This window comes from Daktulosphaira vitifoliae, unplaced genomic scaffold (assembly GCF_025091365.1).
Source record: "Daktulosphaira vitifoliae isolate Bord-2020 unplaced genomic scaffold, ASM2509136v1 Scaffold_1, whole genome shotgun sequence".
In the NCBI taxonomy this organism is placed as follows: Eukaryota; Metazoa; Arthropoda; class Insecta; order Hemiptera; family Phylloxeridae; genus Daktulosphaira; species Daktulosphaira vitifoliae.
Window position 1 is genome coordinate 19,150,684 of NW_026099572.1, and position 24,555 is coordinate 19,175,238.

At 24.1% G+C, this 24,555-nt stretch overlaps 3 protein-coding genes across 4 annotated transcripts; 1 reads left to right on the plus strand and 2 right to left on the minus strand.

Annotated features, from left to right (window-relative positions):
* Positions 1 to 7,275: 7,275 nt before the first annotated feature.
* Positions 7,276 to 11,571, minus strand: LOC126901348 (ubiquitin thioesterase otubain-like). The gene is made up of 6 exons (XM_050677756.1): positions 11,408 to 11,571; positions 10,384 to 10,436; positions 10,092 to 10,144; positions 9,458 to 9,757; positions 9,032 to 9,223; positions 7,276 to 7,787 (listed from the first exon to the last, which is right to left on the minus strand). The coding sequence occupies exons 2-6, from the start codon at positions 10,421 to 10,423 to the stop codon at positions 7,584 to 7,586; spliced, it is 789 nt and encodes a 262-aa protein (XP_050533713.1). The 5' UTR covers positions 10,424 to 10,436; positions 11,408 to 11,571; the 3' UTR covers positions 7,276 to 7,583.
* A 1,109-nt stretch (positions 11,572 to 12,680) lies between these two features.
* On the plus strand, positions 12,681 to 19,942 carry LOC126901335 (striatin-3). 2 transcript variants are annotated; one of them, XM_050677736.1, is made up of 13 exons: positions 12,681 to 13,566; positions 14,270 to 14,373; positions 14,460 to 14,642; positions 14,707 to 14,905; positions 16,335 to 16,535; positions 16,998 to 17,100; positions 17,168 to 17,325; positions 17,397 to 17,572; positions 17,634 to 17,803; positions 17,858 to 18,028; positions 18,276 to 18,406; positions 18,460 to 18,661; positions 18,726 to 19,942. In XM_050677736.1, the coding sequence occupies exons 1-13, from the start codon at positions 13,270 to 13,272 to the stop codon at positions 18,893 to 18,895; spliced, it is 2,265 nt and encodes a 754-aa protein (XP_050533693.1). In that variant the 5' UTR covers positions 12,681 to 13,269; the 3' UTR covers positions 18,896 to 19,942. The 2 variants fall into 2 exon arrangements, with proteins under 2 accessions (XP_050533693.1, XP_050533701.1); XM_050677744.1 differs by having other exon boundaries at positions 16,338 to 16,535.
* A 1,786-nt stretch (positions 19,943 to 21,728) lies between these two features.
* LOC126896906 (RNA-binding protein 26) lies at positions 21,729 to 24,442 on the minus strand. The gene is made up of 2 exons (XM_050670073.1): positions 24,263 to 24,442; positions 21,729 to 24,156 (listed from the first exon to the last, which is right to left on the minus strand). The coding sequence occupies exon 2, from the start codon at positions 24,125 to 24,127 to the stop codon at positions 21,788 to 21,790; it is 2,340 nt and encodes a 779-aa protein (XP_050526030.1). The 5' UTR covers positions 24,128 to 24,156; positions 24,263 to 24,442; the 3' UTR covers positions 21,729 to 21,787.
* Between the last annotated feature and the right edge of the window lie 113 nt (positions 24,443 to 24,555).

The following is a 24,555-nucleotide window of genomic DNA, read 5'->3' on the forward strand; positions in this document are numbered from 1 at the left end:
ATATAAAAAAAAAATATACCAAATAAAAGGTAATGATATCATGTATCTACAAAAAAAAAATTATATTGATATGTTCATTTTTAAAAATGTTATAGCAATTTTAAGTAAAAAAAATTGAAAAAATTTCGAGAATTAGCGATTTTTAAATTTGTAATTTTTTTGGAGGTTTCCCCATTTATGGGGAACGAAGGAATTTTTTCAATTTTTGAGCGTAATGTCTTCGATTAGATACGATTTGTGATCTTTTGACGTATCGTTGAAAGAAATCGGTTCGGCGAGAGCTGAGAAAAAGTGGTAATAGACACAAAAAAAAAAAACACATAGTAAAATTCTCAGCTTCACATCGAAGCTAAAATATAAAGAGCAACAATATCTAGGCTATATATTCCTTATATTAGTCTAATATTTANTTACAAATTAATAAAAAATTACAAAATGAAAAAAAAAAATTTGTCCCGACGATCTATCTTCTATACGCAAATGGCTACCATATTGAAAAATATACTATTTTTGTATGATAATTATGGGTTTTGTATTTTATTTTAATAGAAGTTGATGTTGCTTTTGCAATTATCCATCAATTTTTTAAAATTAAACACTATCTACAGATTTGCATCGAAGCGTTTCTTATGATAGTGATTTTAATCACTGTCAGATTAAATCTATACTGNCAATAATATTATTTTTGATATTTTCTAATGTGATATATTTCTTGATTTATCATATATTAATTACTTTTTTAACTTATCTCTTATTCTTTATATGGGTTTCAACTTAATTTTTCTTAAATAGCAACACGCATTTAATTATTTAATAAAATAAAAAATAATCTAATTAAGAAAATGTCTGGTCGATAACAAATTTTTAACCTATATTTCGGAAATTATTAACAGTTTTATAACAAGACTGGAGGAGGGTTTCGGTTGAAAAAAATCTAATAATAAATATCGTCTTCCTCGCCTCACCTCCAGTCTATATTTTAAAATGGTTATTATTTTCAAAGTTGTCGGTTAAATTTTTTCTTGTCTTGCTAATTAAATATGTATGTTGCTATTTAAATATATTTCATTGAAACGCTTATAAAAATTAGGGATGAATTAAGAAAGTGACTTATAACTGATAATCAAAAAATACAATGTATACAATGTATACAATACTAAAATATATTATAAATATTTCTAAGATAATTATTATTTTAAGAGAAATCGAGTGGATAGCGTTTAAAGAATCATACTGTATGTATTTTAAAATTATTTTTACAATTAAATTAATGGCGTGACAGATAATTTAAACCGATTTAAATATAAAAACGGTAGCACAGTGGGGTCGAGGCACAGTGTAGACAAGGCATAGATGGGACAAGTATAGATGATATTTGACAGTGATTTAAATCACTATCATAAGAAACGCTTCGATGCAAATCTGTAGATAGTATTTCATTTTAAAAAAAAATTTGTTAAAATAGCATATTTTTGAATACGGTAGCCGTTTGCGTATAGAANTACTATGCCGCGACCCCACTGTGCTACCGTTTTTTTAACTATTACTATTTATATGGAATGAATTCATACATAGTAGCATATGTATGAATAGCATGTATTTATTTAGTTAACGACTTCTTAAAACTAAAATTTAAAAACAATATTGTGAATTGGTAGATCATCTATTTCAAGGCCAAAAGATACAAAGAAATTATTAATATTTCCTTTGAAATTAATTATTACGATAAAAAGATAATTAAAAACACAAAAAAATTGTTTTTAAATTATTACAGATTTAATGTGTTAAAAATAATCAGTGCAAAATATCATTTTTAACATATTTTTTGGTCTTTTAAAGTTTATTTTTTGAAAGTTTATAATAAAAAAAAGTTGAATTTGTTACCATAACTTTGGCACAACATCAAGTTTGAATTTACATTATTAAACAGAAAATTTTATGAGAATTAAAAAAATAGTATTGCTAAGTTTAATATGCAGTCAGGAGATTGTATAATTACTATTCACTGTAAATTTATCAGAAAATTTCAATATATTTTTTGCATTGTTATTGTAATAGAAATCATAGTAATTATTTTTAAGTAATTTTTGGTGTTTAAAAAGATTCTACAATTGAAATAATTTAGAACTTAATTAATTTTAATGATTTAGTTTAACTAAAAAAAAAATCAAAATGCTGTTAAAAATATTTACTCAATTGTGCGTATTATAAAATTTGTATATAATTGAAAAAAAATTTTGTTAAATTCAGATAAAATTAAAAATCATTTTTTTTTAGATTTATAATTTATATGGCTACAAAATTTAGAATATTATAGACTGTTAGTAACACACAAATAAAGTTAAAAAATTAATATATTACGAAATACAATTATTTAATTTTATAGTTGAAATCTATTATCATTGAAACCTAATTCGACAATATATACATTAAAACATTTAAAATGAATGATATTAATTGCCTATAATAGTTGTAATTATTTAATGTATCATTAAATACGTTGGTCAAGTGAGAGCTGAGAAAATAAATGAGAGCCATAAAAAAAATAACATAGTAACAAGTAAAAAAACTTTTATATGAGTAAAGAATTTCTTCAAACGAGGGGAGATTACAGTGATGGGGTCCTTGATATTCATTAAAATTATTGAATCTAAATGATATAAAAATTAAAGGAGTTACTGAAAAATGTTATTCTAATTATTGGTACAGCTGTTTTCTTTAAGATTTTTTGCTCGATTTTTAGTAAGTTTAATACAAAATAGTGAATAATGAACGATTGTTTCTACTTTTATAATAATATTATTATTATACTTAAGATTTCTAAAAAAAGCACATGGCTAAAATTTGTAAAATGAATTTTCAATTATTTTGAGATAATTGTTCAACTTATAACAATTTTTTGTATTAATTAGTTATTTATGGTAAACAATGTAAATATTTAAATTGATCTAAATTTTAATAATTGATTGTATTAAATGGTTTATAGATAAATTCAACTGTAGCCCGTAGCTCGTATTTAAGAAATAGAGAAAATGACCGTTTAGGAATCACTGTATTAGATATTAGATTCAAAGTTAACGATCAACACATTAATAATGAAGATACTGCCAATTTTAAATGCGTAGCCAAGCTGGCGTCAGTTTATCTACAGTCTGATGAACAAACAGTCAAATTTTTAAAGCGGTCACCAGCTGAATCAATGATCAGCAATAACAATTTAAACACAGGATTGTTGTCAAATCAAATTCAAGGTAATTTGATCAAAATTTTTAGTAAATGCATTTTTAATTTTATACAATTAATTCTGAAATGTATTTCCTAGATTTATGCATTTTTTACTTTAAAGTATATAATCAAGAAGTATGACACATTCAGTGACAATTATAGTATTCATATTTTTTGTTGCTTATGAGATGGTTGTTTAATCTGTCAAAGTATTCTGAAGTATTTGAGACACACGTAACTTTTAAAAAAATACTTCCTGGGGAAAATGAATTCTAATATTTAATGCTGTTCAAACATTGCATCTTATAAATAAAGATTATCTTTCTTTTAATTACTTAGATAAATCTGTTAAATTTATAAATATAAAACATGCAAAACATAAAACTTTGAACAACTACTTTATCTCATAATTTTAAAATAATATATCAATTAATATTGAATTTTTCACAAAATATAAACTGACTTTCTGTTACAGTAACTTCCAGTGGAAAACAACAAGCACATGATGCCGTTTTTATTATTTTTTATTGGCTGGTCTTCTTTTTCTTGAACTATTACAGAAAACCTTAGTTTTGTTAAAAATAATTTAATATAGTTTAAGATTAAATTATTTGTTAAATAATATTTATATAATTTAATGTAAAACTTATATTTAAATGAACAATATGTTATTTGCTAAAAAATAATACACCATAACTGTTGTTTTAGGAAGTTTTATAAGTATTTCTCATATTGTTATGTTACCATTATCAAATATTATAAGTATAACAATAAGCATTGATCTTATAAATAGTGATACAACCATGTAAAATTGGTGATATTACAGCCAAAGTGCACTTGATCCCGTAATAATAAGGAAATACTAACTAAAAAGTTGTCCTAGACGCTAGTGGAAGAAAAAGGTTTAACCACACTCGAGATATTATTAGATGATATTATAGTAAATCCTAAACAAAATAAAACTTCTGAAATCTTCTTACTTCTACTATACAACAATTTGATTTTTGACACGCGTCTCTTCTATTACAGATAGTACATGGAAATATAGTCTGTATTACTACTACCTATAACTTTCTTAGTTTATCACAACAAACAAGTTTTGGTTGAAACATTTTTGAGCGAATGAAAGCTATTGTATTAACAGTCATAATGTCTTGTATTTCTAAGATTTCGAAAGGCTTATACATTTATTAAATTTGAAAATAACATTGAAAACAAAATATCTTAGAAATCATAATAATTCTAATAATTTAACCAAAATAAGTAAAAAACAAAAATTACCGTGAATTATATGAAGAAAAATATTAAAGAGTTAAATGCCAAAAGTATCGTATGTACTTACTAAATTCTTAGAATAGAATTTCAAATCTAATGTGTATATTTTTAAAGTAATATGCAATATTTTCAACTCAAAAACCAAAAACGCCATAAATCTTTAAAAGAGGACTTATTCCTAAGTGTAGATGAGCATATTTAGCATATTTGGGGAAACTATATGCGTATTTGAATTATATTTGTATTAAAGAAAGAATAGAATGATACTTATGTTTTTATCATAAAATTACTTAAAATGGTTTATTTTTACTCATGGTAATATAAAATTGAAAAAAGAAATACATTAACTAGATTTTTAATTAAAATATTAAAATGGTTTATTTTTTTCTTACTATGGGTGTCAAAAGATTCTACTATATAGTTATTTATGGCTGATCTGGTAATGTAATAAAAAGTAAGATATTTAAATGTTATATGGGCTTATACAGTTAAAATAGAAATTTTCAATGAAAAAATATTTTATCTGGTTATATAATGCAAAATTATTCAAGTTAAAAATTATTTATACTTAAATATATAAGATGTTATTCTTTTATTGTATAAAACTAAAAACCAATTTAGTTAGGGATTATCTGTTGCATTTTGTCAATGTTAATTAAATTAATGTTTGTAGTGGTTAAAAGTAACGATGTATCGAAGCGATACTGCTCTCTTCCTATTTTATGTTGTTCATCCTCAGTGGCGTAAATTTTAAATTAAATAAAAAAAGTTTAAAATATCATTAAATAAATTTTTTTTGGAGTAACAAATATTTAGAGAATATTTAATCTTTCATAAGCTGTTTCTAGAATTTTCATTTAATGTAAACCATATAAAAAAAGCAGCTGAGTTAGCTAAATCCTCTTATTGACTATATAATGATGTAATATATTATTTATTATAATTAATTTATATTTAATAATGAGGGGTGGTTCTAGGATGTTGTCATGGGTAAGGTTAAAATATTTTTAGACGATAAGTAGGGGTTTATCCTCCCTTGCTGATAAAATTAGCCCCCGTTTTACTAGTTTGTAACACTTTCTTTGAATATTGCATTTAGAATTTTAGAAATTAAAAAAAATATATATATATTTTGTATTATATTATTTCTTATTGTTAAATTATTTATTTTGATAAATATAAAGGAAATATAGTGTTAAGATTGATAATAAAAGTATATTGTAATTTAATATAAGCATAGATGTCTTTGAATATGTAAGAGGGATATGGAGGAATCTAGCTATGTGTTTGATATAAATATTCCTAGTATTTATTTTAAGATAAATTTGAAGTTACATCTATGGTGCGAACACCCAAGGGTGCCTATTAAAGGTGGTTCAAGGAGCTATGCCAAAATAATAATATTGTAGCAAACATGATTATTTTTCTTAAGTTTTTTTTATATCATTTTCATTAAAACTCTATAGGAAGAGGCATAGTAAGTAGATATAAATGTTTCTTTTATTATAGTAATAAATCAGAAATATATCTAGAAATCTTCAAGTATAATAAGTATAAAATTATAACAATTATTTTTTATATTTTAAATATATATATCATTTTAAAATATTTATCATTTGCAACAATTCTCTAAAGTTAGTTAAAACAGCAATTATATATATTTATATTTTTTAATAGTTCTTTTTAAATGAAATATGTTAGTTATTGTACAAATAACACTATAAATGGCTATACAGGGTGATTTTTTTATCATAACCCACTCAATTACTTACAGAATAATAATAATTTAAACCTTTTTTTGTTTTATTATCTNATACAAATATATTATATAGTTAAAGATCTTCTAAAGACAATGTCGTACATAAAAAAAAATGTATTCTATTGACATTATCAATTCTATTTGTAATCAACTATTTACATCAATATTTTATGATGAATTTTATTATTGAGGATAGATACTATTTATACTGAATGGTTTTATCAATTTATCTATTAAACCTAACATTAACCAATAATTTTTGAAAAGTATTTATTTACTAAAAAAAAATAAAATAAAAACACTATTAATTTATTTGGGCAATAAATACTTGAAAAAACAAAAAGGTATAAAACATGCATTGCGAAGTTAGCTATAACTAAATTAAAGTAGTTTAATTCTTCAATAGGCAGACATTAATTGAGAATAATATATTTGTTGGTTTATCAAATTTTGCAATTAATTCAAAATTTAAATAGCATATTCTTGAATTTATTAGTACCTAGATATTTACACAGAAATACAGATAAAAAATTTATAATACAATTCTTATTTTCAAAAAATTATTATAATTAACATATATTAAAATAAAATACATTTATACAAATTATGTTTATTTATTGCATTGGTAGAAATATCAATAAGAATTTTTTATACTACAAATTATTTGTAAAATTTAAACAGATTAATACAATATTTTAATTAAAAATATATTGTATTATATTCTATAATAATTTATTCATTGAAGCGTTTAAAATCATTTTAATAAAATACTTAAGATTTATTACTTTATTTTGATTTTTAATATATATTCAAGTTATACCAATACAAATTAAATTAAAATAATTCAGTCAAACTATTAAAAAAGATATAAGTATAAAAAAGAGCTTTCAGGAAAAAAAAATCAATTTTTAGGTACCATTATTATATATATATATATATATATATATATAAAATGCTATTAATTATCAATTAAAAATGTCTTTTATTATAATTACACAATAGTAGTGTAATCAACTTAACAATAAGATAGAAAAATCTTGGGTAAATATTGTTTCTATTTTTTTTAGTAAATTTAGAAAGACTGTTATTAAAGAGATAAATTTTATTGCAAAATATAATGGTCAAATGTGAAACATATTTATTTTTAATATACAATATCATAGTCAGAGTTTATTAAAATTTCAAGATAGTACACTGGGAAAAGAATTGACTTGTTATTAACTACCAGTCATTTAATATTTTTAAAATATCTTGAAAAAGCAAAAATTATTTAAAGTATCTTTCACAGTATTCAAATTTATACTATCTTTAGAAAATTGCCAATTTATTGCCTACTATAGAGTATATCATAATGTCCTGGTCTATAAAGTAGATGAACACAAACTGGAGAGCCTTCAGGGAAGTCATGGGCAATAGCTTCAGATGATTCACCTCTATCCATGTATCGAACTCTAACTCCAACATTTAATGCGGTACTAAGAGCAATGATGTGGATGTGATCACTTTCTTTGAACATTGGTTCTACTTCCTAGTAATAAAAATAATTTTTCAATATAATATAAAATGACTTTTTCACGTATCTTATCATAATCCTTCAACATATTATGTTCATAACTTCTCTATTTCATAATAAAAATTGATAATTTGTGGCTAATTAATTAAATAAAATTAATACTATTATCAATTTATAAAACTAAAAAATATTAAACTCAAAAGCCACAAAAAAATTACTGAAAAGTCGCGAAAACAATGTTACCATTATCAACTCTAAATACATACGTTAATGTAAATTTTATTTTTATTGTAAATCATACGTTTTAGCATTGATAATGGTAACATTGTTTTCAAAATACGTATTTTCAGTAATATTTTTGTGGCTTTTGAGTTTAATATTTTTTAGTTTTTTAAATTAATAATATTTTTAATATAGTTTTAATTTTATTCCCTATTTTATCTGTCCCTTCTATAGTTGACCTTGGGTTTCGTCTCACTCCTACTTTAAATTTTTGCCCTTATATTGAAGAAACATGTTGCAAGGCTTTCAAAACTTTAGGATTTATTTAGAGAATCACTCATGAATTTTATCTCTTAAAACCTCTAAAAAGTCTTTTTTGCTTGTTGGTTCACCCTATTCTCGAATATGGTTCGATGTTATGAAATCCTTACACAATTACAGACTCTCTTGATGTTTGAAAGAGTCCAGCATAAATTTTTGCGCTTTGTTGCTTTTATCCTTAATATTCCCCATTCACCTCATAACTTAAATACTATTCAAAATTTCTTGCAACTTCCTTCACTATCTGACAAAAGATACAATTCCAATATCTGTTTCCTTTCTATACTCACAACTGGTTTGATTAATTCCCTTGTCCTACTTTCAAAATTGAACATTTGGGTGCCTGCTTGTTCAACTCGTAATACAGCCCTTTTTCTCACTCCTATTTCCTCTTCTAGTTCTATATTTTATTCCGCTTTCTCATGTCTAATGTGCACTGCAAATAATAAATAACTATTTAAGATTTAAATTTTGTTCATGATTATATTTTGTACATTTCTTAATTAAAATATAATTTGTATTTATTATTTTTATTTATTTATTAATTTTTTGGTACTAAGTTTATTTTTGTTTAATTATGGTTATATATTTAAGTTTATATGGTAATTTTAAGTTGATAATTTAATGTCAAATACATACTATTTTTTTTGGGCTATTGCCCGTAACGTTAATAATAATAAAATAATCTCAAAACAAAAAATTTAAATTTAGCATACTTGATGACAAAATTCAACAACTGATCGATCACCTTCAATGAAATGCCTATAAAACTCAGCATCTTTTTGTAGTTGTCCAGATGTAATTAAACGAAGATAAACAACTACATAATCAGAATAACCTTGCATGTTAAATGTATCATAAAGTTTTTCATGTTGACCTTCACCAATCATGTTTACAACTTCCATAAACTAGAAATACAATAAAATCAATAACATATTAATAATTGGAGTTCAAAATATTTAATACATAGTCAATTAATAATTAGCAGGAATTTACAAGTTTTATATTTAAAAGAATAATAAGATTTTTTTTTATAAGGAATAAAATGATAATATGGAAAAGAAAAATTGATCTCATAAAAAGAAAATAATGTTGTAAAATATAGAAGTTGAAAAATTCAAGTATTTAAAAATAAATGTTACTGTATCATGGAAATCTTCAAGGGTGAACTGTGTAAAACCACAAGAAATAAGTTCATCTTTACTTTTCAAAGCTCTTTCTTTAAAATGTTTATATTCTTCTGTATGATCTATTAAATATTCAAAATATGCAAATGCAAAAGATCTAAAAAAACAATTTCCATCAGGTCTGGCACGTCGCATACATATATACTTTTTATTTAAATCTTGAACTTTTGTAAGATATACAGGATCATTAACATATTCTGATTCTAATGAAGTTAATTCTTCTTTTTGGCCAATTAGTAAAATTGAGTCCGAGATCTAAAATTGATAAAATAATAAATTACAATATAAGTTTTATAATTTGATTATTAATAATTCTACCTTTTAACTGATCATAAAATATAATTTAAAAACTGCATTAAATATTTTAAAAGTAAGTAAATTTTTCAGTAAATTGTATCATTGAAATAGATATTAAAATATAGTTTATTTAGCCTAATATTATTATTATTATTATTCTATTTTTATTTGATGTTCTCTCCTTAATGATATACTTGTAAAAATAGGATAGAAAACCCTATATACTCAGTATCGGACCTACATACCCAGGTAAGACACATTCTTGATTGAACTAAATATTGCTTATAATTACCTCTTTTTCAATTTCTCTATGTTGCTGAATAATTAATTCATCTTGCTCTAATCCTAAAAATATAAATAAATAATTAAAAAACTTATTGTGAATAATAAAAATTTAAGCAAAACAAAAATTAATGACGAATTTAAGTTTTTCTTTTTTTATTTAAGGTCTTTATTTTGAGATTATTGAGCAACAAATGGTAGAATTTAGTTTTTATAAACAGAACTAACTAAAAACTAAAATTAATCATCTATTAATAAAACAGCTCTACTTTTTAAATATTTTATTTATTTTTAAATTTTACCTTCTGTTCTAGTGATTTTTGAATCCTGGTTATTTTCCATTATGAATTATTTCCTAATGAAATAAACAAAATATTTTGTAAAAATTTAAATACAAAACTGTGTCACTAATTATAATAGAGTTTGGTATAAAAGGCATTTAGAAGCTAAACCTCTACTCAACAATTTTAATTCTTTTACTAATTATTTTTTTAAGAATATATAATATACTATACAATTATTTTTAATTTTAGAAAATTATTATTAACCCTCAATTTTTAAACTATGTTTATGCTAACCATATATTTGATTTAAGAAGAAATAAAAGAAGTTCTAAGTTGATTCTTCAACTTTTTTTTTCAAGCAAAATGGTAGCTTGTATTATTATTGGTTTTAATTCCATAATAATAATAATTCAATAATAACATTTGGAAATTGATCCTTTTAAAATAATTTTGAAAACAAATGGGAAATGTCTTATTGTATATATACATTTTTAATTTATTCAATCGTAATTTGATAAAATTGATTTAATAATATATATTAGGGTGGTCCTTATTTGATCAACTTTAAAAAATAGAATGGGAAAACTCCACATTTTGTTTGTAAATTTTGAGTATTTTAGGTCATCCTTTTTACGTGCCTCAAAGGGGAACATAATATAGAAATATAGTATTTTGCATGTATTTTTTAAATATTAAGATGTCAACAAAAAATTATAGAATCAATCTTGTAGGAAAACATATTAGCAAAATAAAAGGTCCTTGCATATATTTTTGTATCATTAAGTGTAAAATTAAAAATCTATTTTCATAAAAAACATATTTTTTTTAATTTTTATCAATATTTTATTAATATTGAGAATACAAAAAAAATTGCAAAACACCTAATATATTTAAAAAAAAAGGTAATTATAATTTATTTATATATTTTACAAACTTTATGAAAAATTCGTTAAACTTAATAGTAAACGTTAGCTTTCATGTTATATTACATTTTATTAAGTGTTGTTCAAAGTTATCTTTAATAATAAACAAAAATACTTACAATGATTTACCTATATTTTTCTATTAACGAAATATAATGAATGTAGTAATGAAAATTATTAATTAACAAATTAGCTAGTTTCTAAGTTTGAATTTTACTATTATTTACAAACTACAGATTGCATTCAATTTAAGTAAAAATATACATATTAAAACATAACTATGATAAGCATAATTTGCCTTATCATATTACATTTTAGTTCTTAATTATCTTCAGTGACGTCAATATTGCCATATTTTACAAAAGCAAACTAAATTATCAACAGTCTTTTAAAATATTTGAAGGATTACTAAAATATAAATTATCTAATTTCTTAGTAGAGTTTGAGTATATCAATAATTTCTTAAAAATATGAATTTTAATGGATAGCAATTGTAAATTATAGGGGAACATTTGATGAAAAATTTTCCGGTTAACATGTATAATACATTCATTATTACTTTATCATAATCTATGTATTTAATAAAAATATTTTTAGCGGCTTATGGCAATTTATGAAAGGAATAATTAAGGTCCCATGTGCAGTAAAGCATTAATAATTATTAAAAAATAATTATATTTCATTATTACTATTTTAAGTTTGTTTTCCTAGTTGAAGAAAAAATCGTTTTTCTGTAGATGAATTATTAGAAAATGAAAACAGTGACATTTACAGGATCCAAGGGGCCTGGTCCTTCAGACATTGATATTCTTATATTAAATAATATGTAGGATACAGCTGATAAGTATTTTAAATAAAATTTATTCTTTAGGACTAAAGGGGCGTATTTGAAACTCCTTTTGGGAGGGGCGACTTAATTTATCTTACTTTGGTAATCATTCTAGTTTTTTTTTGCTAAAAGAAGAATAAGGTTATTAAAAATTATATTTTGTAAATATCGGCTTTAAAAAATGTTGATAACGGTAGTTCAGGGAGACCCCTAAATTCACCCTTTTTAGGACCCCAAGTAAAATGTTGAAAACCCCCCACTGAATGAATCAATAAATTGCTATTTATTTTATAAGAATAAAATTTACAAGACATTTATGTCTTAATTTTATAATACTAATTAAAAATAAAAATGTAGGAAATTAAGAATAATATTTTCATAATTAAAAAGAGATTTTTGGATGAATATTTGAGTACTGAAAACTATAAATCATGTAACATGCTATCAGTGCTGTGTATTAACGGATTTGAAAAAAAAACTATTTGGGAGTCATTGCATTTGGTACACCCTCGGTTGGTAGCATTGGATATAGCAGCAGTATTCGTCGGGTTAGCTTAGCTATGTTCACGGCGACGGTAGGTTTCATGACAAATGGCAACTACGATCATTGTTATGCTTACACTTTTAATTATTCGCTGATACGTACGCCAACTAATGGCATTTTTTTTAGTTAAAAAATCATTTTCGAAGTATTAATATTAATATTTATTTTTTTTAATTTTCTAGTTTTTTTTACTTCTGTCTTTTATTATACGGTGTCCGTCATTCGAATTCTTTGTAGCGGTACAAAATGCGCGTAATCTTCCTTTTCATGCAAGAGGATTTACATCAATGATTGTACTGTATTTAGATTATTAAATTTTACATAATATATTATCTAACTATTCATTCATAGCATAAAGGGAAACTATAAGAAGATTTATACCAAGCTAAAGTTAACTAAGTGAGAATTAAAGTGCGATTCATTTTTAGTTCAGTTCATTTTTCTTTTTTGGATACAATTCTTATAAATACAGCAAACTTTGGTTTTACTTAATTATTAAATTGAATACATTTTATTTTCGTGGCTTATGACTAAAGTGAATTTTTGGTGATTCGTGATCATAAAATTTCTTACTGTAAATTTTCAAATGACTTCACAATGTCATTCCAATGAGGGGTCCAGTTGCACCATTTAATATTTCGCCATCTATAAATATGATGATGATGGATGACTGCTCTTATAACGGTGGTAAACAAAGTGGACAACAGCAACTTCACCAGCAACAACAACAAATGCAACAGCAAGGTGGTGGAGGTGGTTTTGGTCAAAAAGGGGAAGATGGACTAGGTGGACCTACTAATAAAGTCAAGTATACTATGCCAGGTGTCTTGCATTATATACAACATGAATGGTCTAATTTTGAATTAGAAAGATCTCATTGGGAAATAGATAGAGCTGAATTACAAGTGAGTAGTATGATAATTACGCTTGTCATAACTATACTGTACAAAATAATTATTATTGTATATAGTATGGCAATATGATTAATTTTTATAATTAACACATTTTTCATTATAATTATTTTATGGAAGTTATAAAGCTTTTATTCTAGTCTGTAAATTTAAGTAAAATAATTTTAAATATTTACAAGCTTTGTTCTGCATTATGTAAAATGTTTAAGCAATCAAATACACACACACACACACATACATATATATATATATATATATATTATTTAAAATTTTAAATAGTAGAATAAATATCCAAGTATAATTATTAATTAAATAAAAGATAGCCTTTTGCAGAATTTATTAAAGGTTTTTTTTCTAATTAGCATTAAAACAAGTTTTTAAATTTTTAACAATTAAAAGTAAAATTAATTGATTATTAGTATTTGATTGTTTAGTTGTGAATATCTAAAATTTACATTTATAATTTCAAATCAATATATAATTTAATAGGTTTGTTAAGGATTAGGCATTCTGTATTAATTAAGAAAATGTTCAGCTGTTTTATTTAGTATTAGATAAAATATCTGATTTACTTATTAATTTACCGATACTTATAAATTAGTAAATAAAATTATTAATATAAAATTTTGAAGTGTAATTAAAATTATAATAGCTGTTTTATTACCATGTGAATGATTATAATTTTTGTGTTATTTAGGCAAGAATAGCATTTTTACAAAGTGAAAGAAAAGGCCAAGATAATTTAAAGAATGATTTAGTTCGTCGAATTCAGATGTTAGAACATGCTCTTCGATCTGAAAGGTAGTAGGCATTTAATAATTAATTAATCTTGTATAAATAGAAAGATTATAATTATTAATGTTGTATGAATGGATGGGTTTTTATAGAGCCAAGTATCATAAATTAAAATATGGGACTGAAATTTCACAAACTGAAATGCAATTACCTTCAGCATCATCAAGTGTACCAGATGAATATTCTACTATACCTGATGTGAATACAGATTCTGAAACACCTTTGTCATCTATTACAAATGTTAGTTGGAAACAAGGCAGACAACTTTTAAGAGAGTAAATATCTATACATTAATTTAGTATACTATGATACAATCATTAATTTTCTATTAACTTTCAGATACCTTCATGAAATTGGTTATACGGATACAATTATTGATGTTCGATCATCACGCGTGAGAAATTTATTGGGTTTAAATAATAACAATAACAATTTTAGTGGTGGAGAGCAAGGTCAAAGTGATAACAATCAGATTAATGGTAATAACTATAATAAACGTTTCAGTGACAATCAAGGACAATGTTCACCTACAAAACGAGTTAGTTAAATTATTAAATATCTTTAAAATTAAATTTTTTATATATAATATATATTAAAAATGTAATTGAAATTATCAATTATAAAAACGTGTGGCACTCGGGGACTGCTGCGGTAAAGCTATTGCATAGCATTTTTATCAACTTATGCAATTATAATATTTATGCAATATTTTTTATCTTTGATATTAATTCAAGTTACGCTTTTTGAGCCTGGTGACCGATAAGAAAACAAATTTTTTTTTTTTTAGCACTTTCAGTTCTTCTTCTCTATAAAACAAAAATAGCTAGGTATAAATAATAAATATAAATAATTAGGTATAAATAGTGTGATTACCAGTGTTTGTAAAATTCCTTTTATAAAGTAATGCAGTCCAATTCAAATTCCACAACTAAAAAAAGTAATGCATTCCCATTCACAATTCCTTAAAAAAAAAAAAAGAATGCATTCACATTCATCAAAAATTTTGAATGCATTTCGTGCACATTCCATTTTTTTTTTTATAATCAGAATTAAGCCTCAGAAAGAATTTTTGACAAAAATATATCATCAACTAGTTTTTGAAAGGGGTTAGTTAGGATAAAAATAATTTTTCAACTTTGAACAAATAACTCAAATTTAATTCTATTTCATGAGTCTTAAGTTTGGTTTGGTAATATTTTCAAAAGTTTAAAACAGAAGAATTTACTTTCATATTTGTCATTAAAATTAAAAAGTATATATATAATCATTTAATAGTACTTTGTACTTTTGTTTAAAAATGTAGTTATTTTGTTAAAAGTTTTGCCTATATTACTTTTTACTGAAATAAGCTCTACATCCTGGTAAATTTTTAAAATTCTAATAAAATTATTATTTGTAAAAACATATTTTTAGTAGATTTTAATTTTAAAACATTGTATAGTTTGAGATATAATTTTTTTATTACTTCTAAACTTATATATTTGTTCATGAATATGTAGATTTGATTCATGTTTACTATGAAACCCCATACATACCAAAAAATAATAAACATATTTCTTTTTCATATAAAATTTCATAAAAATACTAATTGCTTCTATTTTTTATTAAGTTTTAAAAGTACATTTGTGTATATATGGCCTACAAATATTTTAAATTTGTTTTTAAAATGATAAAATTATTTTGCTAGTTATATTTAAATTTTAAAAAAGAGATATTAGGGAGAAAATTAATCAAAATGCATGTAGTCAGTGTTATTAGTTTTAATTTATTATTAAAATATGTCTACACGCATACGTCTAGTCGCACGCATACAAAAACTGTGCCAAAGTCTGCTGAACTGAAGCAATGTTAGACAATGTGTTAGGTTTATTTTCTTTACGGAATTTCTTGATTCAGTCACCGCGTTCAAAGTCTGCGATAAAAGCTATGCAGTTGCTTAATAATTTGGATTTTCAAAATTATTTTAGCAGCAAAGTCAGAAAAAACTTTTAGATGCTGAATCAGCTGTTATGGCTAATTTTGAGTTTTTATCTACCATGCGCGGTGCAAATGAGTCAGGTGATGTGGATATGGATGATGATGGTGTTGATGATGAAGATGATGATGATGATGATGACGATGAAATGGGAATGACAGATGATGTGATAGATATGACTTCTATTTGTAAAGTTAGTAAGATTTATTAAGTTGATTACAAGTTATCAATGAAAAAGTGATTATTTAAATAAGATAGTTATAAATGAATTATGAATTAATTTTTTATTAATGAAAAAATATTTTTATTATGATGAAAAATGCTTTTGGTTTTTATATTACCTAAGTTAATATTATTTGTTTGTAATTCCTTAATTTATTTTGTATTTTTTACTTGATTAGTTTAAATATTTATAAAAATGATAAAATTATCTTTTAACTACAAGTTGTTACATTGTTAGTGAGAACTTTTATTAATGTAATATTTTTTATATTCAAAATTAATCCTACTCATTTAGTTGTTGTAATTAAAGAAAAGTTTAACTATATCATATTTTTATAATTTATAAAAATAGTTATTAATGTGTTTTCTAATTTTATTTATAATTCATTAACACTCTTGATTTTATGGTATTTCAAATCATTTTTGTATTTAGTTTGGCCCTGATGATGTTGATGCTGAGGCTGAAGAAGTTGTTAATGAACTACAGTTATTAACAGAAGACATGAGTAACAAAGAAAATGATCAGAATGATTGGAGTAAGATTAATACCATGATAATTAATTAAATTATGAATAATTAATAAAAAAATATTAAAAAATCTAGAAATGTCAAATACGGATGTATTTAATAGAAATACAGGAAATGCTAATTGGAGAAAAAATAAACCTACGGAAATGGTTGATGGTAATATGGATCTATCTTTAGGCTTAGGCGAACTAGCACAACTTACTGTCAATAATGAATCTGAAATTAATGTTGATGTAAGTATAATTATGATATTATATTACTGAATAATTTAATTTTTTTTTTATATTTTAAACTGAACAACTAGGTTGTTGATATGAAATCCGCTTCACGTAAAACATGGAATGCTAAATATACTTTACGAAGTCATTTTGATGGAGTTCGTGCATTAGCTTTTCATCCAACAGAATCTATATTAATTACAGCTAGTGAAGATCATACCATGAAACTGTGGAATTTACAAAAAACTGTTGCTCCTAAAAAGTAAATACAATTTTTTATTTTCATTATTGTTGTACTATACCTTCAGATTAAACTTTTACAGATCTGCTTCACTAGATGTAGAACCTTTGTATACCTTCCGAAGCCATACAGGTCCTGTTTTTTGTTTAGCTGTTAGTAAAAATGGTGACTATTGTTACAGTGGGGGGTTAGATAATGTGATCAAAGTATGGTCTATGCCTTCAGCTAATATTGATCCATATGATTCATATGGTAAGTTAAAAAAATGTTTTTAAAACCTAATATTTTTAATATCTTTTTTTTCAGATAAGAACATTCTTGTGAATAACTTAGAAGGTCATGAAGATGCTGTTTGGGGACTTTCTGTTCATCATAAGCGCTCAGAAATATTATCTTGTTCAAGTGATGGAACAGTAAAACTTTGGTCACCAACTAATCTAAAAACACCATGTTTATCTTCTTATGTTTCCGATCAAGGTTTGTATAATGTATAATAGTAATAAATATAATATTAAAATTTTATTGTTTTACTTGATTCTCTTAATTCTACTCATTAATTGTTGAGCTATAATAATACCTTAAGTCTTAAGATTTTGTGAATAAATAAATAGTAATATAATCTCCTGTTATAAATTAAACTAATTATAAAAATTATTAACATATAATTTAAAATTTAAAAGTGTATGTGAAATGCATTTTGATATTGTATGTGTTATTAAATTAGATGAAACTCCTACTTCTGTTGATTATGTGAGAGATGTAGAAGGACAATTTGTTGCATCTTATACCTCATCTCACTGTGTTATATTTGACATTGAAACAAAAAGTCCTATCACTCGATTAGAATGCTCAAAAGTAAGTTTCATTGAAACAGTTTTTTTTTTTATAAAAAATATTTTTTTTATTAGGATCCTGCTGAAATGGCTACTCAGTTGATTCATAGGGTGAAATGCCATCCAACACTGCCTTTAACTATAACAGCTCATGATGACCACCACATTCGATTTTTTGATAATAATAGTGGAAAAATGGTTCATTCAATGGTTGCACATTTAGATGCTGTTACCAGTTTAGCTGTTGATCCTAATGGATTATATCTTTTGTCAGGAAGTATGAAAATAAAATTTAGATTTTTATTGGTGTTATCTTTATTTATAATATTAATATTTAATAGGTCATGATTCATCTATAAGAATATGGAATTTAGAAAGTAAAACTTGTGTTCAAGAAATAACAGCACATCGAAAAAAACTTGATGAATCAATATTAGATGTTGCATTTCATCCATCAGAAGCATACATTGCAAGTGCTGGAGCAGATAGCCTAGTCAAAGTATTTGTATAGGTACAGTAAGTTAATTATAATTTAAAAGGCACTTCATTAACTTGTTAGTGTCAATATTTGACCAACTTTCGATCAAATTCATCATCTTAGTGATTTTGCAGTAATCATGATTTATTGATTTGAATTATAAATTATTATTATTATTATTATAATTATACATATATATTTTTTGGAATGTACTATTTTTTTTTGTCTGAAACTAAAATACAAGAAAACAATTTTGTCCATAATGATTATATTTCTGTGATTTTAATTTTTAGTAAAAAAAAATAATAGTTAGGGATATTCTATTTATTAACTATTATGTTTGTATGTCATAAAAATTATTGTCCAATTTATGATATTAATTTATATTTATTTCTATCCCAATAATAACTAAAATAATATTTAAGAGCATTTTGTTATTGTATTTTGCTTTTGCTGTTGTACAATTCTTACAGTGAATTTTGTTCATTTTAAGTTTTCTCTTTGGGCTAATAATAAACTAAATTACTAATTTTCTCTGACTTAACTGATTCATGTTTTCCAAGAATTAAATTAACTGTGTAAGTATTGAGTATTTTGTTGAATACAATACTTATGTATAGTGTAAATTTTAATTAAAAACAAAATTGTGTAAATTATATTTGTTGGCAGATAATCATAATAATTTATCAAAAGTTTCACTTTATTTTAAATTTCTAACTAAAAAAAATTGAATCTCGTTATTTGAACATTTCAGCTACACTTAATATTGGGTTTTTAACATGTGTTAAGTGTCAGGAAATACTTTGAATTTTATTATTTCAAAAACTTTGAAAAGTTATTATAAATTTAAACTATTTTAACTACTTGTTTGGATTGTTCTAGTCATGTATATTTTGTATTCTTATTCATTATGCCATTTTAAAAATGTAATAACTAAACACTAAATAATTATTTGTAGAACATTCAATTTTCTCAAAAAAATTGCATTTAATCAACAAATAATGTGCAACAGTTATATTAATGTTATATTTAATTAAACAGTATATAATTGAATAATTTTTTATATATATATATATATATATATACATGATAAAAAAAAAAATGAAATAATAGCTGTTGATAAATATAGTTTCTTCAGTTTATGTGAAATTAAATGCAGTAGAAATGTTTTACGTCTAGTCTAACATAATCATAAAATTAATAAATTATTATTAAATAAAATGTTATGAAGTATTAACATTTAGAATGATGTATTTAAGTTTTAGATTATTAAATTAAACACACAACTAAATTTACTGTATAAAATTAGTAAATATTATATAAAATGATTTTATAAAAATAATTTACGTGTATAAGTATATAATGTGTACAAATATTTATACACAATTATGTGTGATACAGAATACTGCATTTTTTTTACCTATTAATGAAAACATGCAAAGATTATTAGTATTTTTAAATACCACCAAATCAATTATAATAGCTTTTTGCTGTACTACTTCTATCTAAGTGTGTTGAATTTACATGATTACTGTAGAATTTTTTGTGTATAGATGATATTACTATTAATGTTATAAAGAAAATGTAGAATAAATAATAAATAATGGTTTCAAAACTTTATCAAGTAAAAAAACCTATCATGTACCTATATTTTAATATGTACAATATTATATTGTTGTAAAAATTAATTACAATTAAATGTATTTTATTCATCATTGAATAATATTTTGAGTTTTTTATTTTAAAACAGAAATAATAAATTAGACATTTATTATAATTACAATAGTTGTAATAATATTTTCAATTTATTTGAAGAAATATCTAAGATGTATGAATATTGATCCTACTTGTCAATCCAAAGTCAATTCTACAAATTGTCAGTGTTATGTGAAAGCTTTAAGTACTCATACTTGAAAAAATTTATCTCAAAACTGAAGAGAATAAAAAATATAATTTCAATCAAATAAATTGATATTTTTTTATTTTAAACTAATTAATCTAATTATTTTCTTTTTATCCCATTATTCCGCTTAAAAAAAACTACTCTGAATATCAAATAGGTAATCATTTCACTATTGTAGCCAATAATTGATCAGTTCCCTTACATGAAAGTTATATATTGCTGTACAAAATACATTATAAGTTTTATAAATAAATTTATAAAAAATGTGCATTCTGACCAATTAATCCTTTATATATTATAACATGTATGATTTTTTGTTAAATCAAGATTAGTTCATGCATTTTTATTTATAATAAACTATAGAGTCAAGCTCTGAAAAGTCCTAATGCTTTGATCTTATCACATGCGATATCCTTCTGAATTACATTAACACTGAACCAACTAAAATTTACTATTTTACCAATCATTTTTTAATTTACATAAATAGGTATCAATTTTCCAAAATTTCTCATATAAAATAATTATAATATCATAAGCATTACTAATTTTTAATTGGATAATTTTACACCATTTAATTACCTTTGCTTATTTAATATAAAAAATGAATGACAGTTTTTATATTAATTTATTTATGAGAATATAGAAGAAATATATGATTTGTAACATAATTTATTAACTTGAAAAAAACAATACAATTCATTATTTACATTTCAAATCGCATAATATACAAAAGAGTACATTTAGTGTTCATAAAAATACAATAATTTAGAAATTACTTTGACAATTGCTTGCATACTAAGAAAATAAGTAAAGTTGGTACATATTTGCATAATTAATTAATTTTAATATGCACCATGTCAAAATATCTTAACTAGGCTTTTCAAAATACTTAAGTATATTACCAAGCAATACAGAAATTTGTTATGCATGTTTATATTATTAAATATTTTTAATTTATATATACCAAGGTGTACATAATCAAACACTAAAAATAATTGTCAACAAAATAAAAAAATGTAATCTTAATCTTTATCATCTAAGTTTTTTGCTGGTGAGTTTTCAATTAACTGGGCATCCATACATGGCCCTGCTTTAATATTAGAAGTATCAACAAAATCATGTTGAGGATTATACCAAGTAACAGACAACCTCCTATCTTGAAATAATTTTCCTTTTATCTGTGCTGTTTCAGCATCCTTTCTTGTTTCATATTTGATAACTAAGGCAGGAATTATAGTATCTGATATGTATTCTACAATATTACCAAATTGTAAAAAGTGAGTCACGACTTGATCCTCATCATCAGCTTCATAACCAGATACTAGTAGCTGAGTTGGTCTGTGGTCTACTGATATACTAGTAGATTTTGTTTCTCTTACTTTATTCTTGGCTTCTAATAATTTATTCGCAATTGACAGTTTTTCTTTCATTTGATGAGCAGTTTTAGCAGTTCCTGAAGAAGTAGAAATTCCTAGAGCTTTCAGTTTATTTTTTAAAATAATAACATTTTTTTTCAATTCTAATATTTCTTTTTCATCACTATTACCCTGTTGTTGTTTAATAAATAAATCAAGATCAGTTATTAATAAATTTTTCAAAGCTTCTTGTTTGGATTCTAACAATTTGTCTTCTTTAGTTGGAATTTTTGGGACAACATTTGGTATGACTTTAAAATCTTTATTAATAGGATCAGTTGATTTTTTAACAGCAGAAGCTAAGTCTGCTTGGATATTTTCAATATTATTTTTCAGCTGGTTAATCGTTGCCATTAGTATTTGTTTTTGTTCTCCTTTAACATTAGGAGCAGCTTCTAATAATTTATTTAATTGTTCAAGTTGTTTGTCCAATAATTCTTGTTTTCTTTTAGTAATAGCAGCTGAAAAGTCTTGTGCAAGCTTTTTAGCCTCCTCATGCTTTTTAATTAGTGATGACTTAATAACCTGTGCTTCGGTTTCATTAGATAATCGTGCTGGAGTTATAGTAATTCTATTGTCTAAGGATAGAGTTTTGGATTTCTGAGGTGTAATATTTTTTTCTTCTATTGGCTTTATTTCTGTGTTATCAGAAAACCAATTTGCTGTAATAGGAAGTGTGCCAAAAACAGTTTCAATATTTTGATAAGCTTTATGTGCCTCTTGAATAGTGGAGAATGTAATTGTAGCTTCTTTATTTTCACTACTTGTTTGTATATTGGTAATTTTACCAAACTTCATAAAGCTATTATTTAAACTACTAATGTTGTTTAAATTTTCTGGCACATTTTTTAGCTGTACTTCATTAGATGAAACTTTAGGACCAAGTCTTCTATAATCAAATTTTGGCTTTTTATTGTTATTTATGTTATCTTCTTTTTTGAAATTATTTTTTCGTTTGAAACGGTTGGGATTTTCACCAGTTGGTACACTAACTAACTCTCTTTTCTGGTTGGAAAATTTTTGATCACCACCACCTCGAACCCAATAAGATCCTTCAGTAGAAGGATAGTACATTCTTTGATTTTGTGTAGGTGGATAAGGTTGTACAGGTACAACATTTGGAACCATAGGGACAACAGGAAAAGAGGGATTTATTGGATTATTAAATGAGGTACCAGCATTTTGGAAACTAAGAACACCATTGGCTAACACAACAGGATCTTTACCATGATCATAGACACATAAGTCTCCTTTCATACAATATCCTTTTTCATCAAAATCAACACATCGACCTAATGTTTTTTTCTCAATTCCTTCAGTTTTTTTAAATTCAGCAAAAATATCTTCTTTAGGTTTTTTAAGACGTTCAAGAGATGCTGATCTAGAACGTGAACGATTTTTTGGAGATCTAAATCTGCGTTTAAACTTAGGAGATTTTGAACGTCTAGGTGACCATGATCTTCCATGATAACGGTATTTACGATAAGATTCTCTTTCTTCGTCTTCATCACTAGAATGATCATCACGTCGATATCTTTTAGACTTATTATATTTCAAGTCTTTACTCCTAGGTGATCTAGAACGTACAACTGACCGAGATCGTGACCTTATTTTTTCTTCTTCTTTATTTTTATCGTCGACTTTGTCACCAGTATCAGACTTTTCTCCAGATGACGTAACAGCAGTTTCAGATTTTACTTCGATTGGATCATTGAGATACGATTCATTTTGTAAAGTTTCAACAAGTAGAGAAGTAAAATTTTCTGTTTCATCGCTTAAGAACTCATCTAATTGAGACAAAAGAAACTTTTGTAATTCATCTTTAGGACGATCTCGTTTTAATAAGGCAAATATGTATTTAGCTAATGCTGCTGGTTCAGCTTCACATATAGGACCTAAGACAGCTGTTAGCCAAGTTTTGAAACGTTCTGGATCTTTTATTTGCATAGTTCAAAAATTGAATGAATGACAATGAACTGAAAAATAAATATTAACATTTAGTAAAATTGTCAGTAATATTAGAATAAATTTAAAAATAAGAATAATATTATTAATTAATCAACACTACATTAACAAACTTACTTATCATAAAATATAGGATGAAATTGTTGAGAAGCTATTTTAACTTAATGACACCAAATAGCAACTTTAATTCTAAGTACTAAATTTATGAATATAACTGTAAAATCAATATTATTTAATATTTTTTTCATTCAGCCGTATAATAAAAAGCAGAGTAATAACAGAACCACCAATAAATTATGTCAATTGTCAACGTATGGGGTCTACACTGACTGATAACACAAAAAATCTCACAATCTAGTTACACTGTAAAAATAAGAGGGTTAAGAAAATGTTTATAAAGTTAATTTTAT